The sequence below is a fragment of the Benincasa hispida genome, chromosome 6 (assembly GCF_009727055.1).
Source record: "Benincasa hispida cultivar B227 chromosome 6, ASM972705v1, whole genome shotgun sequence".
NCBI classification, from domain to species: Eukaryota; Viridiplantae; Streptophyta; class Magnoliopsida; order Cucurbitales; family Cucurbitaceae; genus Benincasa; species Benincasa hispida.
In genome coordinates, this window is record NC_052354.1 from 31873118 (window position 1) to 31900586 (window position 27469).

The following is a 27469-nucleotide window of genomic DNA, read 5'->3' on the forward strand; positions in this document are numbered from 1 at the left end:
CACATTAATAACCTCAGACATATAAAAATAATTAATAACTAACATCAAATCAGATTTAAGAGTAGTAAAAAAAATACCTGAAAAATTCATCTGTAAAACCATCTGCCCCAGGAGATTTACTAACACTAAGAGAAGAAATAGCAATAAAAATCTCATCTTTAGTAAAAGGATGCTCAAAGTCCATGGATCGAGAGGACGAAATATGATTCCATTCAAGATTAATTGGAAGAAAATGCTGATCCATGTCTTTTGTGAAAAGAGATGAATAAAATGACAGAAATTCAGTCTCAATATCATGAGCAGTCAAAAGACCACGACCATCCATGGAGAGAATTTCAATAATAGAAGACTTGTGACGACAAGTAGCAACAATTTAGTGAAAAAGCCAGGTATTTTCATCACCTGCAAGAAGCCATTTCATAAATAAAATTGATGTTCTAAAAATGTTTAGCCATGTGCATTACACGTATTTTATAGTTAGTTGTAAGAAATCGGGAGGAAATAGACTTAATTTTTAAAAACAAAAAATAAAAAAACGTCAAATAAGGATTAAAAAAAAGAGTAGTTTTTGTCTTTAGAATTTAACTAAGAATTCAACTATTTTATTAAAAAAAGCTTGTAAAACATTATAAGAAATTAAGAAGAAATAGACTTAAATTTCAAAAGAACAAAAAAAATCAAATAATTATACAACGAAACCAAAAATATCTAAATCCAAAATATTGAACCAAAACTATATTTTAATAGAAGAGAAACAATCATTTTAGTAGAAGAAAATGGACGGTATAAAAAAAACAAAAAAAAAAGGTTCTCTTTAACGGTCCCGTTCGACATCACTTCCGCCCCTCCATCCTTCCATCTTCCATACCGGATCCGACAACAGACGTCAGATCGATTCGCTCGTTTCAAGCTCTTCTTCTTCTTCATCGCCTCTGCCTTTCTAACTCTTTCCCTCTCTTTAATGTTTTGAAATTACAGCAGTTTCGAAGCTCTGAGGAAGAAACTCTTTCGAAAGTGTTCGTGAAAATTCAACACAGGGAGGGGAGAGCCACGGAGATAGACAAAAGTGGTCAGTGGATTTAAATCATCATTTCTATCTTCCTTTTTTTTTTTTCTTCCCTTAGTATGTGGTGAAATTATGGTTGTCGATTCTGTTGCAGGGGCGTAGGAGGAGAAAGGGAATTCGATATTTCAATCAGGGTTTAATGAAATTCGTGTCTGGTTTGGATGAACATTGAGTGGCGCTGTTGGACCAGTGAATGCATTTCGACCCATATTAGCTATTGAAATTTACCCACATAGCGGACTGCATCATCCCAATCAGGCAGGGCTCCCTCTTCTTTCCATTTATTGAAGGAGGAGGAAGAGGAAAGAATCGAAGATGTTTAAGTTCTTAAAGGGAGTGGTGGGTGGATCTGGGACTGGGCTCAAAGATCTGCCTTACAACATCGGCGATCCATACCCATCTGCCTGGGGCTCATGGACTCACTTTCGGGGTACCTCCAAGGTATGTTTTAACACGATAAGTAGTCGCTTGGTTATGAACATGATCTAACTTTGGCCTTGCGGATTGCTGAATTCTGGTTTGTTCAATGCTAGTGATTTGTACTGGATTTTTTTAATTGAATTGACGAGGCCTGATCCTGTAGTTGGGAAATTGTCCATCCTTTTCCCAGTTGGCTTCTTACTGTTTTGGTTGGTGGTGTGTAGCAGCTTGTTTATGTGGGTGAATTGAACAGCTTTAAATTCGACTACCTTGAGTTGTGTTTTGGGTTTTATTGCTCAACTTTTCCCAGCTTTGTTCCTTACGAGGTGAGGAAATGAACTCTAAAAAATTTTCTACGTTGAGATGAAAATTAAATCTGGTTCCATCATGTGGTTCATACACGTGAAAGGAAACGAAATGTACATCCAAATGTTGAATATTCTTCTATTAAATCTGGGTGTACGCGAGCTTGCGTTACCTAATGTAGCAAAACTCTTCTTCTTCCCTTTTTCTTCCCGTTTGGGGTCTGAAACACGTTAGTTAATTATAAAGTGTCCTATATGTATTTCCTATATAGGAAAATTATAAAGAAGATGGTCTTTGTAAAAAAGGTGACCTTCTGTTGGTGGTTACTGGCTCTACCAGATCCGAACATTAAAACCTTTCTGAGAAGGAAGTGGGTAATGGGCATGGCCTTACTTGAATAGGATTTGTTCTTTAGGTAATTAGTTCACATGGAGGTTCTCATATTTCTGTGACAACATGGAGGTTTCCAAGTAGTAGCTTGGTCTGCTGGGGTGTGTGCTTTATTGTGGGATCTTTGGGTGGAAAGGAATAATAGTGTTCCGAGGAGTGGAGAGAAACCATAGTGAGGTTTGGTCTTTGGTAAGATTTCATGTATCTCTTTGTGCTTCGGTTTCGAAGGTCTTTTGTGATTACTCTCTAGGCATTATTTCTCCTAGTCAGACACCCTTTATTTAATGGGATTTTTGTATGCCCCTAATTCTTTCATTTTTTCTCAATGAAAGCAATTGTTTCAAATAAAAAAAAAAAGTAGTAGCTTTGGGATTTAAATGTTGTATTTTTTCTGGTCGTCTGCTAATTCTTTTTCTTGATAGAGCAACAATTTTTTTTATAGTCGTGAAATTATAAAGGAGATGCTAGAAGGAACAAATTTTTGTGGTAGTGACCTAGAAGTTTATTTCTTTTTTTGGAAAAAGGAACATAACTTTTATTGATAAAATTGAAAGAGGCCAATGATAAAAATGCATTAACCTTCAAGAGAATAGAGAAACTGAAAAAAAACAAAAGAAGGAGAAATACTATTGAGATACAAAGAGGATAAGCCATCAAAATGCAAATACTTAAAACCTAACAAACCAGCTCCAGAAATGAAACCAAAAGCTAGAGAACACATAAACTTTAAAGCCACAGCCAATGGAAGACCAATGAGCAGACGGGTTAGGAAGTCTATTAAGACCAAAAGTGGGATGATCAAAACCAAAAAAAAAAAAAAAAAGAAAGAAACAAATTCCAAACTCTCGCTTCCAAGCTTGCAACTACTAGGAAAAAACACAACTTCTTAAGGGAAAAGCAATAAGGGCTAGGCTTAATTGCACAAACACAATAATTCCACAATAATAGTTCAATTCATGGACTATGCCACCAAGTTGAACTTTAAATGAAGGAGAATCCGGTGGAATTGATTTCATCTACAAACCACATTTTTCAATCAAAGCATAGGATTTGACAAGAACTATGGGTGACAATTCTTCTTGAACATTTTCACCATTCTGAAACAATGTATCAAAATCATCTACAAACTAAGCCTCTAAATTCTCCTCAACAAAATCATCTTGGGCTATCCATAATATCCTCACTAGTTACACTAACATCTAAATCTCCATCAGAATTGTAACAAAAAAAAATTGTCTCGAAGAGGTGGATGGCTATAAACTTCTTTAACAAAAGAACTATTTGATCCCTGGATTTTAATGATTGATTGGCTGAAATTCAAACAAGGAGGCAAAGGATGTTAATTGTACCTAAGAGATGTGTACTAAATTGAACTCCTCTGGAGATCTTGATTTTGGTGATCTAAAAAACCAAAATGTGGCTTTGTTGGCAAAATTTGGCTGGAGGTTTATTCATGAAAAGGAAGCTCATTGTTGTATGGTGGTAAAGAGTATTCATTGGAATGACTCTTTTGAATGGCATACGTCCGAAAAAGAGGGAAGGAATCTTAGAAGTCCTTGGATTACTATATCCCGAGCTTGGTTGCAAGTTGCAAAGTTTGCATCTTTTAATCTTGGCAGTGGTACTAGAATTTCTTTTTGGCATGACAGCTGGTTGAACTCTTCTCCCTTAAGTTCTTTGTTACCAAGATTAATAAGAATCACATTGATTCCTAATGGTTTGGTCTTTGATCATTGGGATTCGAGTACTTTATCATGGTCAATCAATTTCAGAAGATTTTTAAAAGAAGAGATGCTGGATTTTCAGAATCTTTTGCTATTATTAGATAGGAAAAGAGTAGTTGAAAGGCAAGATTCCAGATCTTCTTTAGATTGTTCAGACATTTGGCTTCATCCTTCCTGATGCACAAAAACTTATGGAAATCAAGATGCCCAAGGAGAAATCAACATCATTATTTGGGTGATAGTTTTTGGGTCCCTAAATTGTTCACAGGCCACAGTCTCTTCAAAGGAAGCTGCCAAATCATTCTCTTTTGCCCTCTATGTTCGATGATAATGAAGATTGCCAGCATATTTTCTTTGATTGCCCATTCTCTTTGGAAACGTGGAGAAAGTTATTTGCACCGTTTAACCTTCATTGGGTATTTTGCAATGATTTTAAAGGGAATGTTTCTCAGCTCGTAATAGGTCATTCTTTATTCGCACATTCGCTACAGTTGTGGATTAATGCAGCCAAAGCTGTTGTATCAGAAATTTGGTTTGAAAGGAACTGGCGCATCTTCAAAGACAAGTCGCTTTAGTGGTATAATCGTTTTGAAATTGCTAGAATCAAAGCTTCCTCTTGGTGCTCTCTTTCCAAGATATTTTCTGATTATTCAGTTTAAGATATTTGTCTAATTGAAATGCTTTCATTCAATCAATGTAATTATTGTCATCATGACATATAGTACTCTATTGTAATTGTTAGATTTTGTTTTGGGACATGATGAGGGTGCTATGGGTGTGTCAACCTAGTTGAGATAGCCGGGTGCGTCTGCTGATCCCTAGTATTAGTATGCGTATTTACTTAGTCTCTTTGTAATTCAAGCAATAGTCTCTTTACATTTCATCAATGAAAAGTGTTGTTTCCGTTTCAAAAATAAAAATTGAACTCTAAAAGTTTGGTAGCATATATCACTTTTTTGTTTTTTAATTTATTTTTTTCCCAATGGTAAGAAAAAGGATAATATGGAAATGAACATCTTTCAATGTTCACATCCTCTTCACCGGCCTTTAAGTCAACATATTGTGGGGTGCTCATTGAGATTTCCAAAGGACAATTTAGACTCCTAAAGGGAAGCTGATCCACCTCATTTAGAGCTGAAAGCAAAACTAGTTTTCTTGTCTGACAGTATGGGAACATCCTCTTCAACAAAATCAGATACCTCAAACACATCTTCATCACATTTAACTTCAATCAATCTTGCAATATCTAAAGAATTAGAAAAATCTTTGAAAAATAACTTGCCTTGAAGGATACTTGGAGGATCTAGCCACACCACCACACCGTTCCAAGTCCCAATTTTCGTTTGAATTTTTAAAGGATTCCTACTCCAAGTGTAGTTTTGAAATGTTTATGAAAGGTCAAGGCTATTATGACTGAGTGTAGATATGATATTGTATCTATGTTTGACTTTTTGCTTTCTTTTGTCCATTTGAAATGCAGTTTGCTGCTAAATATGAATGATTCTTGCATATAGGATTTCTGTCACTGATGTGTAGACTTCAGCAATTTTGGGTTTCTATGTTCACCTTTTCTGTTTTATGTATATTTTATGTCATCTCTATAATCTTCTGTCATTGCCAGCCTGCTGTTCAGGTTAAGGCATACGCCATCGTCTTCTGAAATTTTCATTTTAGGTGAAATTAATGTAAGAATGGTTTCATTTTCAGGATGATGGGTCTCCAGTCTCTATATTTTCTCTTTCAGGGAGTAATGCACAGGATGGACATCTGGCTGCAGGTCGCAATGGTGTGAAACGGCTGCGAACTGTAAGTTGCCAAGGCCTATTGTTATGGATCAAATGCATTCAAATGAGATTATTTGTGTGTTTTCATATTTTTGACTGCTGTGCCATTTCAACTCTTGTTTTGTGGATTTTGATGCATTTTTTAAAACTAATTATGTATCTTATACCAAAAATGACATGCATAGTCTTTTGGGCCAAAAGCATTTTTTTTTTGAAAGCCAGTAATCTAATCCCCTTTGTCTACTCATTGACCTCATTATACTCCAAATTTTACTTCATTTTCCTTAATTTATGAATTGATTATTTTTCTGGGCTCTTCCATAAAATCTACTATGTGATTTTTCTAGAATATTTGCCTGACATTAATAATCTATATGTGCATCTTTATTCAGGTTAGGCATCCAAATATTTTATCCTTTCTTCACAGTACTGAGGCTGAAACTATTGATGGTTCTGCTTCCAAGGTTACGATTTATATTGTTACAGAGCCTGTTATGCCATTGTCTGAAAAGATCAAGGAATTGGGTCTAGAAGGCACCCAAAGGTAAAAGCAAAATCCAACCAGAAGCTTTTCTCCAATTTTGGTTTTTGCATTTTTTGCTGCTGGTAACATGTTTTTTTTATTTTTTTATTTTTTTTTATATATATATATACACTGTTTTGTCATTCATTTTTCAGAAGTATATTGTTATATGTAAAATGATAATGTAAGAGGCAATGAATTTTGTTTCGAGCTTCTAAAATGGTCTGCCATTAATTTTATGCCCCGATAATTGATGCATTATTTAGTTATATAGACCTATAAGAAGTTCAAAATGAGAAGAAGATAAGGGATTTTTAATGTCAAGAAATGCTTCATTGGCGGAACAGTTTTGTCTATTTGTCATCATCAAAATGTGATTGCCTAACTCTTTCTCAAGGAGCTCTTAGAAGATATCTATTGGAGGATTGAAAATTGTAGGGTATGTTTGGGAGTGATTTTTGAGAAAGTGATTTTAGTGAATTAAACCCAACTCCCTGTAATCCGAGAATGAATGCCTCTGTTCTCTCTCAACCTCAACCCCCTACCCCCACCTCCTACCCATCAACATCGACCATGGTTCCTCTACTGCCAATGATCTTTTTTTGCTCCTGTCTTCCACCATGTCTATTTACCCAGCCATGTCTATTACCCTCGACTGTAAGATTTTCACCATTGAACAAGATGTCCGATAAAGATCCTCTTGAATCTGACTGACAGAAGCAACCAAAGATTGGGCTTTCTTCATCTCCATACACCAGTCTACATTTGCTTGGATTATCAAGACCTTCTAGTCTTTCCTAACATCCCTTCAGAGCCAGAAAAATTTTAGAGAGTTCTGTATCGACGAACATACCATCTGGGTAGAAAAATGCTTCCATCATCGTGGAACTTTGGTGGAGATTGCAAAGCTTTGATAATAATGGAAGGCTCAACAAAATCCTTGTTTCCATCGATGAAGAGAGAGGGGGTTGAAAGCTTTTTATACCTTACTACACTCTTTAAAGGTATTGCCACAATGCTGCGCCAGCCATTAATGCAACCTCTTCCAACCCCATAAATGTGGCCCTGACTACCTACAAAGAAGCTCTTAAGGCTAAAGCCCCCATCCTGTACTAATCTCATGAACCTCTTACAACATCCTTTTCCATTAATCGCCTCCGATTTGTGGATGACACTATCCTTTTCTCTCTTTTATTTATTTATGTTTTTTGAACTAGGGACCAAATTTTTCATTGATGAAATGAAGAGAGAGATTAATGCTCAATAGATACAAAACTCCACAAAGGAGAGAGAGAAGTAACTAAAAGACAAATCATTAAAAAAATGTTGAGTTTCTAATCTAAAATTCTAAATCTAAGAGAAGTTTCATATCCGTAACTTTTAGATTTGGAAGGAGGAAGGCAAATGAGAGGAAGGTTGGAGAGGAAAGAGAGGTGATGGCGATGTGGTGGTAAAAAAATGTCAGCAGCACATCTGTTGGAGTAGTTTGGTGGTGTTGTGGCAGCAACAGTTGGAGTAGTGTAATGGTGGTGTCAATGGTCGATGACCATTGAATGCCAGAAGAATAAAATGAGAGGGGAAAAAGAGGAGAGAGGAAGGGATAGGAAGAGCGAGAGAAGGTTCCAATTTAAAAAAGAAATATAAAACTAATTCCTCATCAACTTCAAAGTTATAAAACAAAAAAATTATCTAGTTAGCTTAATATTATAAACAAATGCTCAGTCGGTCCTACATAACTATAAGTTAAGTGAGACCAACAACTGTAGTCTCAACAGACACCATTTTGATAATCAATTTGAACTCACATGCTTCTGGACGATGTGAAGCGCCTCGTGATCTTCCCCAAAGTCCTTATCTACGACACAAGTGTAACCAACAACTTTCCTTGCCTTTCCTTCGGAATCAATCTTGCATTGACCGGCCCACTTGCCAAGGGGTTTTGCACTTGGGACTATCATCAAGTTAACTTTGTGCTCTGTACAAAGAGCTTTGACAAGTTTAACATAATTTGGCTGGTTGCAGTCTTCTCCTAAGACACAGAGCTGAGCAACATGCTTCTCAATAGCTTTAGCACTCTTGTGAAGGCCTCGAACAAGCCCACCATGAGCCAATGATTTTCTAAGAACAAGTTGCCAAGCAGTCTCAATGTCCGTCGGCTCACCTAGAGCTGGGGCGGAGCCTCAGCCACAACTGCAACTTCATCAGCTAACATTTTTCTTCTTGATTAGTAGTTCTTCCTCCTTCCTGTTGCACGAAAAAACAGAGATTGAGAGATAGCAGCGGCGATAGGACTACTTAACTATAAGTTAAGAGGAAGGACAATGTTAACAATAGGGACTAGAATGGAGATTATCCCAAACTTCTGGGTAAAAGTGTCGAGTTTGAAAACAAGGAAGGGGCCTATGTGAACTTCTTTAATAATTTTCAGTACTTTCCTCTATCTCGGTGTGAATTGAATTTTCTCTTTCATACTTTAGTTTTGTTTTTCTTTCAATTGGAAAAGTCTAATGTAACTATGTTAGATTGGTGTCTTTCTTTTACTGCTCCCCACCTTTATTTATCTATTTTCATTATTATTCTTTTAGAAATTTCATAATCCAATGAAGTTGTTTCTTACAAAAAAGAAAACATTGTTTTTGAAACCTTAGGAACTCAAATGCAACTTAATTCAGGCATTAGGAACCAAGTCTGTTCGAGTGGTTTCACATGTCATCATATCTGTTCTGTGTGCATGTCATACTTATGAGATGAGCAATCTTTTCAGCTTTTGTGATGGTTGATGCAGTGTTTTAAAAAGCCCTCTCAGGCATGCGCCTAGGCACGCCTAGGCCCAAGGTGTAGGTCTAGAGATGCCTTGGAAAAGCAAGGCTCACAAAGTAAGGCACGCCTTAGGCGCGTGCCTTTTGTGAAGCCCCAAGGATCAAAGCCCTACACCTTGGGGCTTTTCAATTATTTTTAAAAAATAGTAATAATTAAGGATTTTCCTTCTTTATTAACTAAAAGGATAAGTTTACCAAACCTAAATGCAAAATTTCTTGTGTTTTGGGTCCCTTTTTTTTTTCCATATTTTCACTTCAATTGTACTCTCTCTTTTAATGTAATATTTTTATATATAGTGCGCCTCACAAAAAAAAGCCCGCGCTTTTTTGTGCGCCTTGCGCCTAAACTCCAGACGGCCATTTAAAAACACTAGGTTGATGCAATATAATTTAAATATACCTATGTTATCACTTTGAGAAAAGGTTTCATTAGTACTTTTATTGGTCATTAATATTTATCAAATTCCATGTTGAAGATTATCCACATATGTTGGCTTTGTTGTGTTTCTTCTAAAGAAAATAGGGATGGAGTTCGCCAGTTCTTTGATTAACCTTATTGTTAGTTCTAAGTTTTGGGTTGTATTGTTTTCTTAGTCTTTTGTTGGGTTTTTTGGTTATCTTGTATTTTTTAGATTCTGGAGTGAGTTTTTTCTGGTCTCTCTCATTGTAATGTTTTATTCAATCAACAAAAATTGTTTCTTCTAAAGAAAATTTAAATAAAAACATTAATGACAAATCCATTCTTCATTCGGTGCATTTCCATTACTGGCAGGGATGAGTATTATGCTTGGGGTCTGCACCAGGTAGCCAAAGCTGTGAGCTTCTTGAACAACGACTGTAAACTTGTAAGTATTTTGATATTCTGCACCTGGATCCTAATTATGTTAGTATTCTAATTATGTGGTCAGACCATCACTTCCTCCTTACATTCAAATTGGCTCTGCCACAGCCAGCCTCCCCTGTTCCTTTCAAGTTTCAGCTGTTTAACTAGCTATATCTCCAACAGGTTCATGGTAATGTTTGCTTGGCCAGTGTTGTTGTAACTCCAACCTTGGATTGGAAGCTCCATGCTTTTGACGTTCTATCTGAGTTTGATGGAAGTAATGAAGCTTCGAATGGGCAAATGCTGGTAAATAATAATATCTCTTGAAGTCTTGAGTTTTGTGCGTGGAAATTTCCTTATCCTTTCTATTATGCTCCTGATGTTATGTTTATGAGCTGGATTTAAGAAGACAGAGTTGAAAACTAATTGTGGGATGTTAAGGGCTGGATATTGACTTATAGTAGATAATATTTTATATGGTCTCGTTCTAAAAAATGTGTAGTCTGTTTAATCGACACTACCCTAGTCAATCTGCAATGGATGCTTTCTCCATCGAATTAGATGTGGCATGAATATTTCAAGCATGGTGTGTTGCATTGCACTGTTGATCTCCGGTCGCAGGACCTTTGTTCTGTTTTTAGTTTTTATTTACTTAGATTGTATAATTTAAATTTTATTTTTAATTGGTAACCAAAAACGATTATTTGTTCAGATGGTACAATAATTACAATGATAGTTACGAGGGTAAGATATTCCCTACACTGGTGATGTAAATACAGATTACAAAAAATTCAACCTAGAATAGTTAGAAGCAAAACAAAGACCAAATATCAAAAGGCTCTCTTTATAGACCAACTAGAGTGGGGAATTTAACTCTAGGCTTACCAGTCCTAACAATTTTAACCTAGTAAATCTTTTAATGTGGCACTTGCAGCAGATAAAAATAGTCATCCTTTCCTTTATTTTGCGTGCTCTTCTTACATTGGAATTTTGGATTTCTGTGTTGGTAACTTGAGTATTTTCTTCAGCAATATGCCTGGCTCATTGGATCACAATATAAACCGATAGAATTGGTGAAGTCTGACTGGGCTGCTATTAGAAAGTCTCCTGCATGGGCCATTGATTCTTGGGGCTTGGGTAAGTTTGAATTACTCCTACTGGTTGGGTTGCTAATTTTTATTGGTTTTATTCAGTGAAGGAATTATATTATCCTGTTGATAGGTAACCTAGTAGAAATTCTTACTTGCTCTGTATGTATCTCCTTTTGCTAAAGGTATGACAAGATATATACATTTTTAAGGGAACAGTCGTTGATGATTGTAAACTTACCATTTATGAACAAATTAGCGGACTTTGATTTAGGAGGAGTATGACCAAAATCCCTTTGTTGACATCTTGAGTATGAATAAAATTCCCGAAAGTGCATTAGAAGGTCAACAAATAAAATGTATGAACAAACAAATTCTTACTTGTCCTGATCTAGGAGTGACTCTCAGCTCAAAGTCTTCATAAAGGCTGTGGGTGAGTGTGCACTACAGTTGTGACCCAATCATCTTCTTTAATTGCGAGATCCAAAAGACATTGTGAATTGAGGCCTTAGGAAGTAATTCCGATCTATATACCACTGCCCTAATCCTGTTTATCACCTTTCTTTTTTCTTAAGGCTTATAATACTTTGGAGATATTGGAGACAAGATTTTCACCTCTTTTTGGCCAATGAACCTTGCCTATAAGGTCTCAGCTTCAGAAAGACTTCATCCCCCACTGCAAAAAGGCCAACTCTCTTCTATTTTAACATATTTTTTTCATTCTACCTTGAGCCATTCCCAGATGCTTCTTCAGCATTGTCTCTATTCATCAATTACTATTCCAAGGCGTTGTTAGTGTTATTTCTCTCCCTACGAAATTAGGGGAGCTGGATGTTGGCCATAGACTACATTAATCGGGGTGGTGTTTATTAAAATATGAAACGTGGCATTGCACGTATATCGGTATTTAGCCTAGGGTAGCCCGTAGCTGTTTTCCCCTTTTCTCTGCTTGCCCATCCATTTGTGGGTGAAAAGTTGTGCTGTGTTTAAGTGTAGTAACTTCGAGAGTGAATGCCTCTATCAAAAAATTAGTCACAAATATTTTATCTTGGTCTAAGACAATGGATTTTGGGAATTGATGTAAGAAGAATGGGTTAATTGGGTAATTGGGCAATATTCTAAATTAATTCCCTTTTTATACCCCACTTATAATAAAACTCTATAAATAGGAGTCGTCCTCTCTTATATGAAACAATTATTACCACTTGAATAAAAGATGTACAAGATTGCTTTTTGGAATATTATCTTTGAGAATATTTAGGCTACATCAATTTGGTGTCAAAGCAACCGTCTGGGCCAACGTTGACTGCCGCTAGTGGAAGGAAGATGGGGAAGGTGTATAAAAGAGACCGTCTAGGCCAATGTCCTAAGTAATTCCAAATGCCTTCCAAAAACAGAATTGTGGAAGGTGTATAAAAGAGATGGTATTAAATAAGAAGTTTTTGACAATACTAACCGTCCCTTGTAAAGCAGCTTCTCCTATTGTAGCGTAAGTTTTGGGAACCCAGATGGATCTTGTTGCAGGATGGTGATGATCTTTTGCAACTCTTCTTCTTTCTGAACTTCCTGCTGAACTACGAATACATGGAGCGAGGGAGCTGATAGAGAGAGCAATTTGACATGCGTTTCTTTTGTCTTTTTGTTTTTCTCCCTTGTGGAGTTTTGTTGCTATGGAGCGTTAGTTTCTTTTTGTTGATGAAAAGTTGTCTTTTGTTAAAAAAAAAACTTACATTAATATTTCTTTATTGCGGTTGATAGGTTGTCTCATCTATGAACTATTTTCTGGTTTGAAGTTGGGCAAAACAGAGGAGCTGCGAAATACTGCTTCCATCCCCAAGGTTTCTGTTCTTATTTGAAAATTCTCATGGGATGTTGATTTTTCTCTTATTCTTTTTCTCAATGATTTTTACTTCCTTCCCACAACCAACTGTATGGTGTACTTTAGCTTTAAACACTTTTTTCACATGTTTTCTCTTATTCTTTTCTATGTCTGTGCACTGCGGTTGTTTGGCCTTTAAGGTGGGAAAAAATGTTTAGGAGGAAACATTAAGGAAGAAGTCTCTTATTTTAAGGAACATAAAGTCGTGATGAATGATCTGGGGAGTTTAGAGGTTGCTTCTTATACCTATGGTATTTATTATTTTTATCCAAAGAGAGAAACTGAATTTCCTTGATGAATGAAATGAAAGAGGGAGTTTATAGACTCCCAACACCAAAAATTGCATTACAAGAAAATCTCCTATTTAAAAGAAGAGAGGAAAGATGGTAATTGGTAAAAAGGTGTTTACGTTTACACCCATACAAAGCATAAAAAGATAACAAACCCATAAAGTTATCGAAATGTGAGTGCTTGTGATTGAAGTTTGTTCATTTCCTTTAAGGTTCCACCCATTTAAAGTTTAAAAAATCCAATAAATCACTGAATTTGGCAAACACAAAGACAAATGAAAAGTCTTCAAAAGAAGATTTCAATCACTTGAACCAGAAGGGCACTGGATGAATAAATGATCCAATGTTTTCTTCTTCCCTCAAGTACAGGCTACATGCTGAAGGGCAAAGGCTCCAAGGGGAAAGGCCTTTGTTTTTCATGTTCTTTTTGTAAGAAACACTTCATCGATAAATGAAATAGGGGAAACCCCTGCACCAAAAGGCGATTACAACATAATGTTTCCTATTGGAGGCCATGGTTCTTCATAGGGATAGGAAAATGTTTATGAATTTCATTGGACATAATGGAAGCTGGTGCTCCCTTCCAAATCCCAAGCTTCATTTGTAAATAAGTCATAAACTTCTCCCCTGTTTTTATTGTGCTACCTAATAAGTTTTCTCTAATGGTAAAGTATGTGTGGCTTTATTTATTGAAGGGGAAAATAGCAAGATGAAGGTCAAGACTAGAATGTAGAGTTGCAATGCACATTGGCTAGCTGGGCCCAAACATCATAACGATTGCCGAGTTCATTTAAAGTTCCTTAATTTCTCGTATTACAATCCCAAATTGGCCACCTACTATTCTAGAACGATTGCCATTGTTTTTTTAACTTACATCTCATTCAATTGCTTTGAATCTTGACAGATTTGTGGTATAAGTTCATGTTACCTTTTAACTTGCATCTCATTTGATTGCTTTCGAATCTTGAGTGATTTGTTTTCATTCGTGGATGTGTTTTCTGCCAGTCTTTACTTCCAGATTATCAACGGCTATTGAGCTCTATGCCTTCTCGCAGGTTGAACACATCCAAGCTTATAGAAAATAGTGGTGAGCTTCCTTATTACCATGAACTTGTATATTTGAATTACCAGAATGCACCATGAATTGTCATGGTCTAATTAAAATCCCTTTGGAAATAGCTACTGGGAAAATGCTTTAAATTATTCAATAATTTTCTTTAGGGAGCTTTTAATATGCCTCAGTGGAAGGAGGGATGAGAAAATCTTTGTTAGCATTGGACATTGGCCTCCTAAATCCATCATAACTATTATGAAAAAAAGATCATTTACTTAATATAGTTATTGATTTTTAGTTTGAAAAACTCAATTTCGATTTAGTATGAAGCAATATATTAAACAAAATCATTGAATTTGCTTTTATTAGAAGGTAAAAGGATAGTTGATGGGCAAAATTGTAGATCTTGTTGTTAGATGCTTCAGGTGCTTTTTCGGTCAAATCATTATTCAAGCATTTGAACTCATCTTCACCAATAGACAGCCTGTTGTACAAAAACTTATGGAAATCAAGCTGTCCAAGGAGAATAAATATTATAATTTGGGTAATGATTTATGGTTCTCTCATTTGCTCACAAACTCTTCAAAGGAAGCTGCCAAACCATTATCTTTTGCCCTCAATCTGCCCCCGTGTGTGCAGAATTCTGAAGACAGCCAGCATATCTTCTTTGAATGTCATTACTCATTGGAATTATGGAGGAAATTGTTTGTAACATTTAATCTTCATTCGGTTTTCAGCAATGTTTTCAAGGAGAATGTGGCTCAGCTTATCATTGGTCTTTTTTTAATAGCTCACTCGCTTCAGTTATGGATTAATGCAGTTAAAGTAGTTTTGTCAGAAATTTGGTTGGAGAGAAATCAACGTATTTTTCAAGAAAAGTCTCTTCAATGGTTTGACCGTTATGAGATTGCAAGAGTTAAAGCTTCTTCTTGGTGTTCACTTTCCAAGAATTTTTCGGATAATTCTATTCAAGATATTTGTCTTAATTGGAATGCTTTCATTCATTCTATGTAATGGTATTTTTAGACACATAGTTTTTTATTGTATTCGAAATGTTCGTTTTGGGGTATGATGAGGATGCGGGTGTGTCAACCTAGTTGAGATAGCTAGGTGCATCTGCTGATCCCTATTTCTTATTTTTAGTAGTTTTTTTGTAATTCGAGTATTAGTCTCTTTTCATTTCATCAATGAAAAGTGTTGTTTCCTTTTTAAAAAAAGAACAAGACTTATTAGAGAAAACCTGCACATTTCTTTCCTTCCAATGGAGCCATGGAATAGCTCTCACAACATTCTTCCAAAGGACACTAGGGTTATCTTTCACAAACCCACTAGCAAGGGCTTCAGCAACCACAAGCTCAAGGAGTTGGGAAAACATCCTTGCTGTCCAAATAACTGTCTGAAGTGATTCCACACTTTTCAGCAAAAGCACAATGGAGTAACAGATAGCTGATTGATTCTTCACTATTACAGCACATCACACACATAGTCGGGGAAAAAGTCGAGTAAGGGAATCTTCTTAGAACCATATCAAAGGTTTTAATACTATTAAGAGCCACTGACCAAAAAAAAAAAAAAAAAAGAAAAAATCTCTGTTTGGGACAATACCACTACCACCCCAAATTTGAGAATTAAAGTCTTCCTCAAGCAGCCTTCTTTTCTGACAAATACCCTCCAAGGCAGAACTGACAGTAAAGCACCCGGATTTATCCAGCTTCCACACTAAAGGTTAGAGCAAGATTTCTTCTCAAAGTTTTTCCAAGGGCTGTATAGACCTTTCCAATTTTCACTAGAAGGGAGTTTGTTTTGCGCATCCAAACTACATTTACTTTTGATAACCAACCTCCATGGTGCTTTTTCCTCTTTATGAAATCTCTAGAGCCATTTTATACCCAAAAGTTTAGATTTGTGGAGGCTTATGCTAAAGCCCAAAGTTTCTTTGAACAGTAGCCTGATGGTATTAAAGAGATCAGAAATATCTCCTTTCTCATGGGAGGAAAAAAAAAAAGATGATGCCATTGAAAAATTGCAACTGGTGAACGTGCAGAGGACACATTGCCTACACTAAAGCCATTGATGAGAAGCGCCTAAACGATGCACGAGACAGTAGTGTTCATGAATAGTCAACCACTCTTTTTTTGCAATAGGAAATGAAATGATATTATAAAAACAAATTGAAATCAAGCCCTTTAAAAGTGGTTCTTTCCTTTTCCTAGTTCTCTTTGTAGTGATTGGAACCTAATGCTCAGAAGATGAGTTGAAAAGAAGCTTTATTTCCCTCTAAGAAGGGGTGCTGATTCCGTCTTCTTTTGTTGAAGATAGACAAGAACTTCTCGTTGATGATTAGAAAGTTATGAGAAGAACATAGTAATAACATTCTTAAAACCTTCCAAAATAAATAAGTAAAAGGCCTTCCATCTACTAGTTATTCTGGTAATTAAAATAACAAAAGAATTACCTAAGATCAACATGCACGCCTCCCACACTTTCCCTTGTACTTTTCTGTTTCATTTTTGTATTAAGGCTTTTTATTATATCTCATGTGTGTTTTGTGCGCTCTTGTCTCATCATTTGAAAGTTATTTGCTTTTCAGTTTCATTTTTGTATTTGCATTTCTTATTATTCTATCTTCAACCTTTTGTTTTGTTTTAATTTCGGCTTTTGCATTTGTTGATTAATTTCGCTATCTATGGATGATAGAGTATTTTCAAAATAAGTTGGTCGACACTATACACTTCATGGAAATTCTTAGTCTAAAGGATAGTGTTGAGAAGGATACCTTCTTCCGGAAGCTCCCAATTCTAGCTGAACAACTTCCTCGTCAAATAGTACTGAAAAAGGTGACTTCCAAATTACAGTATTTGTTTTCTTCTTGTGCTTGGTAAATGTCTCATTCTTTTGTCATTCTACAGTTGCTTCCTTTATTAGCTTCCTCCCTTGAATTTGGTTCAGCTGCTGCCCCTGCCTTGACCGCATTGTTGAAAATGGGTTCTTGGCTTTCAACTGAAGAATTCAGTGCAAAGGTTACATCTTTATCTTCATGTTTTAGTTGATATTATTCTGTTCGGACAAAGTTAAAATATATTTTTCTTTAAGTTTTTGTTTGCTTGATCTTTTACTTTTATCTGACATGGATTTGATCCTGGTCTATTACTTTTTGTTCACTTTGGGTTTGGCCACTATAATGTTTAGGTTCTACCTACGATTGTGAAACTATTTGCCTCCAATGATCGAGCTATAAGAACTGGACTCCTGCAACATATTGATCAATTTGGTGAATCATTGTCATCCCAAATGGTTGATGAACAGGTATGAAGTCAGTGACAACTATTGCATGTTGCATCTATATATAATGAAACTTGAGAATGTTCATCTTTCAATGAAAAGTTTGTTTCTGGTTAAAAAAAGAGAATAATGAAACTAGTTTATGTTGGTGAGAAGAAAATGATTTGGATGAGTATCAAATGGTTTTCCACTACCAATTGAAAATATATTAACTTACACTTGGGTTGGATTTCAAGAACAAAACTAAGATTCTGTACAGGGATGCAATCCTCTCTCTCTTTTTCTGGAATTTTGTTAGGCATGAGCCGAAGGGTTTTTCACACGTTACTTTATATCTGTAAGCATACAAGTATATAGAATAGTGCACCTACGCCCACACAATGAAGGCTTTGGCATTGGTTGATTGGATGCTTATATGATGCATGGTGGGTTTAGATACTGTAGCTTATATTTCTGAATTTGGTCAATTGTATAAAAGAATGGTGTAGTATCTATCATCTACAAATTTTATAATCTCACCTTGTTTTACCTAGGTCTATCCCCATATTGCCACCGGGTTCTCTGACACGTCTGCTTTTCTTCGTGAATTAACTCTAAAATCCATGCTTGTTCTTGCTCCCAAGGTATGCATATATCATTTATTATTATTCTTAATATTTTTTGACGATATTGTGACTGTTCATCTGCCTAATCACAAGTTTCTATGTGACAAACTTTTTACTTTTTTCTGATGATATTTTGAAATGAACCTAATTTTCTTTTTCTTTTCGTTTAGTAACTCAATACTTTGGAAATAAGCCATCCATTAGGCTACCAATTATATATTCATATGAGAGGAAGGATAATAAAAGAAAAGAGTTGGCTAGAGGAGGGGAGGTGTCTTCTAGTGGGACCACAGATGGTTAGAGGAGGGGGTCGGGCGGGGGGGAGGAATATATTATATGTAGCTTAGTGTAAGGGGAGTGGCCATCTTGCTTTTGATGTTAGTGTGGTACTGGTATCTTCTCTCGTGAGTGGTAGGAAGATTATGTTGTAATACATTCGGGTATCTCTTGAATTTATTAACAAGTACTACTTGATTCCCATCATATTGGTATTAGAGCCATCAATGGAAATTGGGTAGAATGTTGTAGAAGAAGTTCGAAGAGCGTTTGGATGCTATTGATAAGGAAATCAAAGTGATCAAGTTGAGTGTTCAGAAGTTACCAATGATAGATGAAACTCTTGCTTCTTTGGCAAAGAATGTGGAGCGTTTCAATATCCAAGTAGATAAACAATAGCGGGCCTTGGATGAGGTGAGGAAGATTTTGGCGACTTTGGCTTCAGAAGTAGTGTTGAATTGTAATCGTTCGGCGAAATCCACGCTGGTTGAGATGTCTAGAGTTGAAAAGAAAGCTTATGAGTTGACAGAGGAAACACCAGCTATCTTGGCAAAGGTGTTGTGTATCGATACTAGCAATGGGGGAATGGATCGGAATAAATTTAAGAAGGTCGAGATGCCAATGTTTAATGGGATGGATCTAGATTCTTGGTTGTTTAGAGAGAATCGGTATTTTAACATACACAAGTTGATGGAGGTGAAGAAGTTGACAATTGTGATAATCGATTTTTGAATCGGCGGCTCTTGATTGGTATCAACAAAGGAAGAACGTGAACCATTCAGGAGCTGGAAGGACTTGAAGATGAAATTGCTCAAGCGTTTTGATCTTCCAAACAAGGAATGGTATGTGGTCAATTTCTCACAATTAAGCTGGAATCGACGGTGGAAGAATATCATAATTGTTTTGATACCGTTACCACAACTTACGGATGAAGTTTTGGAGACACGTTCATGAATGGCTTAATTCCATGGATAAAGGCTGAGGTTGAGTGTTGGGCTCCCTTTGGGCTGGCTAATATGATGAAAATGGCCCAGTTAGTAGAGACAAGTTGAAGCGGGCCTAGGCAATGTTTTAGATGGTAAGGCCTAAACTCATTAAATCTACTATTAAGACCATTATTCATGTTGCAGAAAGAGGAGGAAGACAACCGAGTGAAATTGTTCCGATGGGGATCATAACACTACGAGGAGTTTCGGCGGCCAAAAATTGGCATGAGGGACCATCAAACGACTATTTGACGTGGAGTTTCAAGCCCGAAAGGAGAAGGGCCTTTGTTTCCGATGTGATGAGCGACACTTTGTCGGTCATCGTTGTAAGGTCCAATATTAGCGTGAATTATGCATTCTTGTCGTCCAAGAGAATGTCGAGGATCTAATAGTGTTTGAGGAAGAACAAGGAGGCACAGTGGAGTTACAACAAGCTATGGTTGAGTCGGAACCATCGGCAAAATTGTCCATAAACTCTGTAGTGGGTCTGCTTAATCCGAGTACTATAAAATTTTGCAACACAATTGGCGCAGAGTGAGTAGTTGTTCTTATTGATTGTGGCGCTACACACAACTTCATTGCTGAGCGTGTAGTTCAGCTACTGAAGCTACCAGTGGTAGATACATCGAATTATGGAGTCATTATGGGAACTGGAAAGCAGTGAAGGGTAAGGGGGTCTGTGAAGCTGTTGAGTTGAAGCTGGGATTAGTTGTGTATGAAAGTTTCCTACTACTGGAATTGGGAGAGGTGGATGTGATACTTGGTTTGCAATGGTTGTTCACACTAGGAGTGATTGAAGTTGACGGGAGGAATATGACCATGACCATGACAATTAATAAAGGGGTTGATTTGATCATCTTGAAAGGGGATTCAAATCTGACAAAAGCTAGAGTGAGCTTAAAGCGGATGATGAAATCATGGGAACCAAATGACCAGGGATTTTTTATTGAATGGCGTGCGCTGGAAGGAGGAGTGTCATTGGCTGAATGGTATGGGGTTGGCGAAGTGGTCACTAGAGAGAAGAGTCGATGGTGGGAGTATGGGAGGAATTTTTGGATGTATTTGAATGGCTAGAGGAATTGCCATGTAAGAGAGGAATTGAACATCACATATATCTCAAGCCTAGGTCAAGTCCAGTGAACATTTAGCCTTACTGATATGCATACCACCAAAAGGGTGAAATGGAGAAATTAGTCCAAGAGATTATTATACCACTAAGCCGAAAATATTTTGAGATGATTATAATTTCCTTCTACTTTTGGTTTGTAACTCGGTACTTTAGAAATAAGCAATCCGTTAGGCCACTAATTATATATACTTATGAGAGGAAGGGTAAAAAAGGGAAAAGAGTTGGTTAGAGGAGGGGAGCTGTCTTCTGGTGGGACCACAGATGATTGTGGGGGTGGATGAGGGATTTTATGTAGTTTTAAGTCGGGAGTGGGCATCTTGCTTTTTATGTTAGTGTGGTATCTTCTATGGAGTGTGGGAGGAAGATTTAGGCTGGTAATGCCTTCGGGTATCTCTTGAATTCAATAACAAGTACTACATGATTTCTATTACAATCGAACAAAACAAACAACCTAATGGTCACAAGCACTTTACTAATTACTCTATTCAGGATTCTTATCTTAATTGAAGTGCTTTAATTTTTTCATTGTAATTTAGTTTCGTATGTATCTCTTCTTTTGTTTTTGCTTCTTTCGTGCTTATTTTCCCTTTCCTGGGTTATTGTAACTTTGAGCATTAATATTTTTATTTTATTTATTTATTTTTTAAATCATGTTATTCACGATTGAGTTTTGAGATGATCTGACTTGGTATGGCAGCTTTCTCAACGCACTATTTCTGGGTCATTATTGAAGCATCTTTCAAAGTTACAGGTACTGCGTTAGCCATTTGTTGCTACAATAATGTTTTTCTTCTTCTGCTTCCATTTTTTTTTCCTTTTTCTCTTTTTGGGTGTATGCACATGTATCTATTTTGCTCGATGATAGGTCCCAAAGAACCCTTTTCATAACAATGGAAAATATAGACAAATCTCTTGACCAAAACACCACTAACTAACCAAATATCCCATACAATTTCCCTACCTTTATCCTTTTCCCTCCCCGTGACAGAATCCTATTTGTTCGTTACTTACAAAATGGGTCCTACCTTTACAAGCTTGGACACACATTACATGTTTCTTATATTTTCTGTATAACTAAATCTACTAAATAAGGCTTAGGTTCCTCCCAGCATACATGAACTGAGGCGGAGGTCTCACTTTTCTACCACTCAAGTATTGTTATTCCTTTGTTTTTTGTTTGATTATTTACTGAGAATATTTCTGAGTCTGACAGGTTGACGAAGAACCAGCAATTCGAACAAATACGACCATATTACTTGGGAATATTGCAAATTACTTAAATGAAGGGGTGAGTATTTCTGTAAAGTTGCCTGCTGGTTCACTTACAACCATCAGTCAACAATCACGTTGAACTGCTTGATTTTTAGTCATATTTTTTTTCTCTTATGATGATGTTTGGTGATGTACTAGGGTTTCTTGGTATTCAAAATGTATGTTTTCTTGTTGTTTATGTCAGATCACTTATCCTTTTTTTTTAAAAAAAATTTACATTTAAAGTTATATTAGTCTTCCATTGGAATGCATCTTTCTAGGAAAGACTTGAGAGATTCATTTCCTTTTCTCGTTTTAATCATCAGAAATGGGGATGTATTGTCATTAGTTTGGGATATTCTGGTGCAGACATTTTTTTCAATAGTGCCAATTATTTCTTAAATGTATAAGTTATCCACTCTTCATAGTCGTATCATCATTGTATTAATGGAGGTCTAATCCAGTAGTGGACAAAATTGCTTTTATCTATTGAAATAATATCTGATTGAGCTCAAATCTAAATGCAGACAAGGAAGCGAGTTTTAATTAATGCTTTCACTGTCCGTGCACTGCGTGATACATTTTCCCCAGCCCGTGGCGCAGGTATAAGAGCTGTAGTCTCTTTTTTCTTCTCAGTTTTGTTTTCCATATTAGGTCCATCCAAGTTTCTCAGTTGAAGGATCAATGCCATTACCCATTTTATTTTAATTTTTCAGAGATTTGTTGCTCAATAAATGCTGTTATATTTCTGTTATTTTAACTATCAACGTTATCATGACAGGCATAATGGCATTATGTGCTACAAGTGGATATTATGACAGTACAGAAATTGCAACTAGGATTCTTCCTAATGTTGTTGTGCTTACTATAGATCCTGACAGGTTTGTTATGATGTTTGACATTTTCAAACTGTACATTCTGAACAATGAACATTTTCTTACCCCCCCCAACCAAAAAAAAAAAAAAAAAAAAGAAGAAAAGAAGAAAAAAGAGAGGAGAGAGAGAGCAAAATGCACATCTCACCACGGTTGAAATATCTTGTGTTGATTATGTCAACCCTTAGCATTGTGATATTCTTACAAGTATCAAGGATCTTATATTACATACATTATTTCTTTCCTTTAATTAGAGTACAACAATGCATACAAAAAAAAAAAATAGCCCATCCTGCTTCGAGAAAAGTGCTCCAATTCAAAAGGGAAAAAACCCCCTAGTTGTTAATAACAAAATATCCAGAGATTGACACCCAAAAAAGGTAATAAATCTAATGATAGATACCCCACAAGACAAAAAAGAGGCTTGCCAAAGGACCCAGAAAGGGAGGATGCAATGGAACCTCCTCCCACTATAATGAGAATTTGTTTCTCAAGTGAACCTCCAAAGCATTTGGTTATTGTGAAGTCATTTTTGTTCAATGTGGAGCGAGTGAAATAATAGAATCTTTAGGTGGGAGAGACTTCTTGTAAGGATGTTTGAGACCTTGTTAGATTCTCTCTCTCTCTTTTGGGCCTTGGTTTCCAGATCTGTATTTCTCTTGTCTGGAGCCTCTTTTTATAGTTGGCTCTCCTTTTTGTATAACCCTTATTATTTCACTTTTTTTTCTCAATGAAACTTTTGTATTTTCATTTAAATAATTTTTTTTTTTTTTGATTTTATAATTTTTTGGAAATACCAAACGGCATCTTTTTTTTTTTTTTTTTTTTTTTAAATATTGAACTTGATTGCAGTCACATTTTCAACATTGTGAACCGCACAGTGAATGCCCGAAACTGTGGGTTTAGAGAAATTCACATTTAACTTTAAATTGACTGCTATAACTTAATTAACCACTTCCTATTAATCAGCTAAGGCCTAAGGGGAATAGGATAATGTCATCATTGTTACTTGTTAGTAGTTTAAGAGGGGTCTTGTCTTTACCAATTGTAAAGCCTGAACATAGACCTCTAGACAAGCTTGAGCAGTCTGTCGCTATGATGAAAAAGGGATGCTGCTGGAGACTGCTTTATGGAAAGACCCTTACCTCTAGACTTCTGCTGAACGATAATCTAAGAGTTGGAACTTGGGTTTTGTAATAAAGACCTACTTTCTCTAGTTTTGAACCAAAGCCTTTTCTCTACTAAATAGCGCTAGTACCTCTCCCTTAACATTAACTTCTTATTGTACTTTCTCTAGCATGCCATGGTAGATAGCTAATGTATGGGAAAAAGATGAGACAATAGTTGGATATTCTAATAAAATTTCTTATTGTACAGATACATAGGACCCTTTTACTTGTTTCACAAAGTTGGGGTTTTAGTTAATTCTCTTTTTAAATAAATATTCTCATTTGATTATCAATCATAATTATACAATCTAATAGTTATTTGGATGTTTTAAAATATTATCATTTTATGTCAGTTATCTCATATCTTTTTATATTCAGTAATGCCTTTTGTTCTATCACTTTTCTTGTTGATAGTGATGTTCGATCAAAGTCCTTTCAAGCAGTTGATCAGTTCTTACAGATACTAAAGCAAAACAATGAGAAGGTGTGTTAAATGCACATTTAGTTCTAGACGACTGCTTTGTTAATCTTGTTTCTTGAGATTTTAAATTCCTGGGAATAGACAGTCTGATACCAATAGCTTCCATATATTTGCTCAATCATGTTTGGAGAACCAGTCGAGCTGCTGCTTGTGAGAGACAGCTGGTGTTTTTTGTTTTGTTAACCCAAAATACTCTCACGCGGGCACATCACACAAATTCCTGTACATTTGCTGTCTTGGTATTAGATGCAAGAAGAATAGTTTTCTATTGAAGAAGAATACAATGGAACATAGCTTGCCTAATCCAGGAAAAGGAAAAAAATAGGGGATTCTATAGTAATCAAAAGTTTGTCAGCCTTCTAATTAGAAAACGTGTTATGTTGACATGTCTCCTATGGTTTACTCTAGGAAATTTCAGGAGATGCAGCTGCCGGAGGTCTGAATATCCCGTCTCTGCCAGGAAATGCTAGTTTGCTCGGGTGAGTTGGTTTAAATATCCTGTCCTCACGATCTCACACACCAATCCCCTCCTCCCCCGCCTAATTTTTTTTTTGTTGGTTTGCCAATTGCGTGTGGTTCCCCCAGAGACTTTGGATTTCTGATGTGGTGGGTGGAGCATAAGGCCAAGTCTTTAATGTGGTTATTTTTATGTTATTTTTGGATTTCCTGTCCAAAGTTTCTTGTATCTATATATCACTCAATGAACCTTTGATTCTAGATAGAAGAACATTTTTTACTGCTGTTGTTTATCCTATTTTGATTAATACGCTACTGAAGTGAGTCAAGTGACCATTAATAACACAATGGATTGTAGGATGATGATATTGTTGCCACAGGGTTTTGATTGATATACAAATTTGAAATAGTGGTCATAAATATCTGCTTAAATGTTTCATCTCTGTGTGAAATACCAATATTTTAGCCACCCACCCTGATCTCATGTTTATATGCAGATGGGCAATGAGCTCCCTGACTCTAAAAGGAAAACCTTCTGAACATGCTTCTAGCGCTCCTGTAAGCTCTAATGCACCTTTAGCTGCTACAAGTTCTGATTCCATCTCAGGTACTTTATACATTTGGAGATATTCCTCTGCCATGCTAATGTCTTTTCATGGTGATTGGTGATGGATATTCGTTATTTTTACCTTTTTCTTTTTTGATAATATAGAATGGGGGCTTTCACTCGCCATAAAATATTTTCTTGATTTTATTTGAATCTTGGTCAGCCTGTCAGAATGTGCTTGACAGACTCTTTACTGTTCATTGTAGGACTAGGGAAAGAAAAGTACCTACTTTTGAGAATATGGAAATATGATTTTGTTATGGCTTGCTAGTGGCCTAGTGGGATTCAAGTTATTTCATGATCCATGAAGCACAAAACTCTAATTATTTAATGTGTTCCTCACACCACTTTTAGGACAATGAATCAATTATTTTCAATTATTTTTAGTCTTTAAATTTCCCTTATATATCTTTGTTATAGGGTACTGCATCATTCTCTATTTATATTTATTTAACTGACTTCCTTTATTTATTGTCTACATATTGTTTGTTACAAGTATAAATATTATAATTAAACATTCCCAACCTTTTTGAATTTGGATATAGTGGAATTGTGTTTGAAGTAAAATGTATATAAGACATATCTCAATTGGTTTAAACATATACCATCGATCAAGAGGTCTGAAGTTAAGCTTAAGATATCTACTCTCGTAGTGTATTTATAAAAAACCAATATGAGCATCTCAGAGGTTAAGCTTAAGGTATCTACTCTTACTTTTGAGGTCAATGTTCAAATATTTTCTAATATCCAGTCTCACATTTGTTTACTGAAAAAATGGACTTCATTGAGATCAAATAGTTAAATGACTTGGAGCCTACTAAGTTGGGGTATCAGCCTTTTCCTCTTTTTATGCTTGCATTATCTTTTATCAATGAACCATGTCAAAATTTAGAATATTCATGTGACCATCAACTTCATTATTTCCATATTGCTTCCAGTTGAAAACGCTCCAACCACGGCACCTGTAAGGGTAAGCTCGAGTTTCGATTTAACTGAACAACATGCAACTGAATCGCCAACATCTACTGATGGCTGGGGAGAAGTTGAAAATGGAATTCATGATGAAGATGAAACTGAAAAGGATGGGTGGGATGAGTTGGAACCTCTCGACGAGCCAAAGCCATCTCCAGCTCTTGCAAACATTCAGGCTGCTCAAAAACGACCTGTGTCTCAACCTGTCTCACAAACAAAACCACCAAGTAATGTTAATTCATCTAGCTTTCTAGCTCGTGGCTCAATGACATATAATAACTCATTTCAGTTCTTTCAGGTTCAAGAAGTACAACCCGGCCAGCTAAAGAGGACGATGATCTTTGGGGTTCCATAGCTGCTCCTGCTCCAAGAACTGTCTCCAAACCGTTGAATGTAAAGGCAAGTGCAACTGTTGATGATGATGATCCCTGGGCTGCCATTGCTGCTCCTGCACCTACAACTCGAGCCAAGCCATTGTCAGCTGGTAGGGGGAGAGGAAGCAAACCAGCTGCTCCAAAATTAGGAGCTCAGAGGATAAACCGGACATCGTCGACTGGTATGTGATTGCATATAGTATAAAACAAAAGAATGATTTCAAGATTCAAGTTGCCTGCAATTTTTACTTTCCATTGTTTATTAGAGTAAAATTGGCCATTTCGTCCATGAGCTGTATCTTAACTTTGATTTCATACATAGTTTGATCTATAATAGCATTCTTTATAGTGCAGCTTTCTTTCCTTTTTTTCTTTTTTACTTGTGCAAGGAATATGATTTTGACAATGGTCTGATTCCATAGGGAGACATTTTCAAGATGTAATAAACTTTATTCTTTTTTGTAGATTGTCAGAAACATTTTATTTTATATGTACTCTATTTTAAATTGGAATTCATGTACTCAAAATAGATCAAATAAACATTGGAAATTATATTTTTCATCTAAAACAAAGTAAATTACATTAAATTCCGTCAGATTGACTGTTCCAATCTTTGAATTTTCTACCTTTTGTTTAGATTTGTGTTTATTCAGCCCTTTATTTAGACCTTTAATTCTATATCGACAGAATAAAACTATGGGCAGTTAAATTAGAATCATTAAAAGCATGCTCGAGTAATTTTTTAAAGTCATAAAAATGATTTTAACCTTTTAAAATTATTTTCAAACATGCTCTTAGTTTTGGTACTTTGAATTGTAATATGTTCTTTTTATATATTTG

The 27469-nt window shown here is 36.0% G+C and overlaps 1 protein-coding gene and 1 pseudogene across 1 annotated transcript; one reads left to right on the plus strand and one right to left on the minus strand.

Moving 5' to 3' along the window:
* Positions 1-774: 774 nt before the first annotated feature.
* On the plus strand, positions 775-27141 carry LOC120079629 (probable inactive serine/threonine-protein kinase scy1). The gene is made up of 22 exons (XM_039033894.1): positions 775-1069; positions 1161-1507; positions 5614-5712; positions 6083-6234; positions 9805-9877; positions 10039-10161; positions 10884-10992; positions 12702-12781; positions 14118-14199; positions 16864-17003; positions 17076-17186; positions 17356-17472; positions 17982-18071; positions 21142-21195; positions 21658-21732; positions 22223-22298; positions 22477-22576; positions 24154-24223; positions 24629-24699; positions 25174-25283; positions 26222-26482; positions 26554-27141. The coding sequence occupies exons 2-22, from the start codon at positions 1382-1384 to the stop codon at positions 26817-26819; spliced, it is 2385 nt and encodes a 794-aa protein (XP_038889822.1). The 5' UTR covers positions 775-1069; positions 1161-1381; the 3' UTR covers positions 26820-27141.
* On the minus strand, positions 6309-9117 carry LOC120079630 (annotated as a pseudogene).
* Positions 27142-27469: the final 328 nt, after the last annotated feature.

Excerpts from the sequence above, each read along its gene's own strand:
- LOC120079629 (XM_039033894.1), top strand. The coding sequence starts at position 1,382 with ATGTTTAAGTTCTTAAAGGGAGTGGTGGGTGGATCTGGGACTGGGCTC. Across the intron at positions 21,196-21,657 it reads AGCATCTTTCAAAGTTACAG|GTTGACGAAGAACCAGCAAT; the intron begins GTACTGCGTTAG and ends TGAGTCTGACAG. Across the intron at positions 24,700-25,173 it reads GGAAATGCTAGTTTGCTCGG|ATGGGCAATGAGCTCCCTGA; the intron begins GTGAGTTGGTTT and ends GTTTATATGCAG.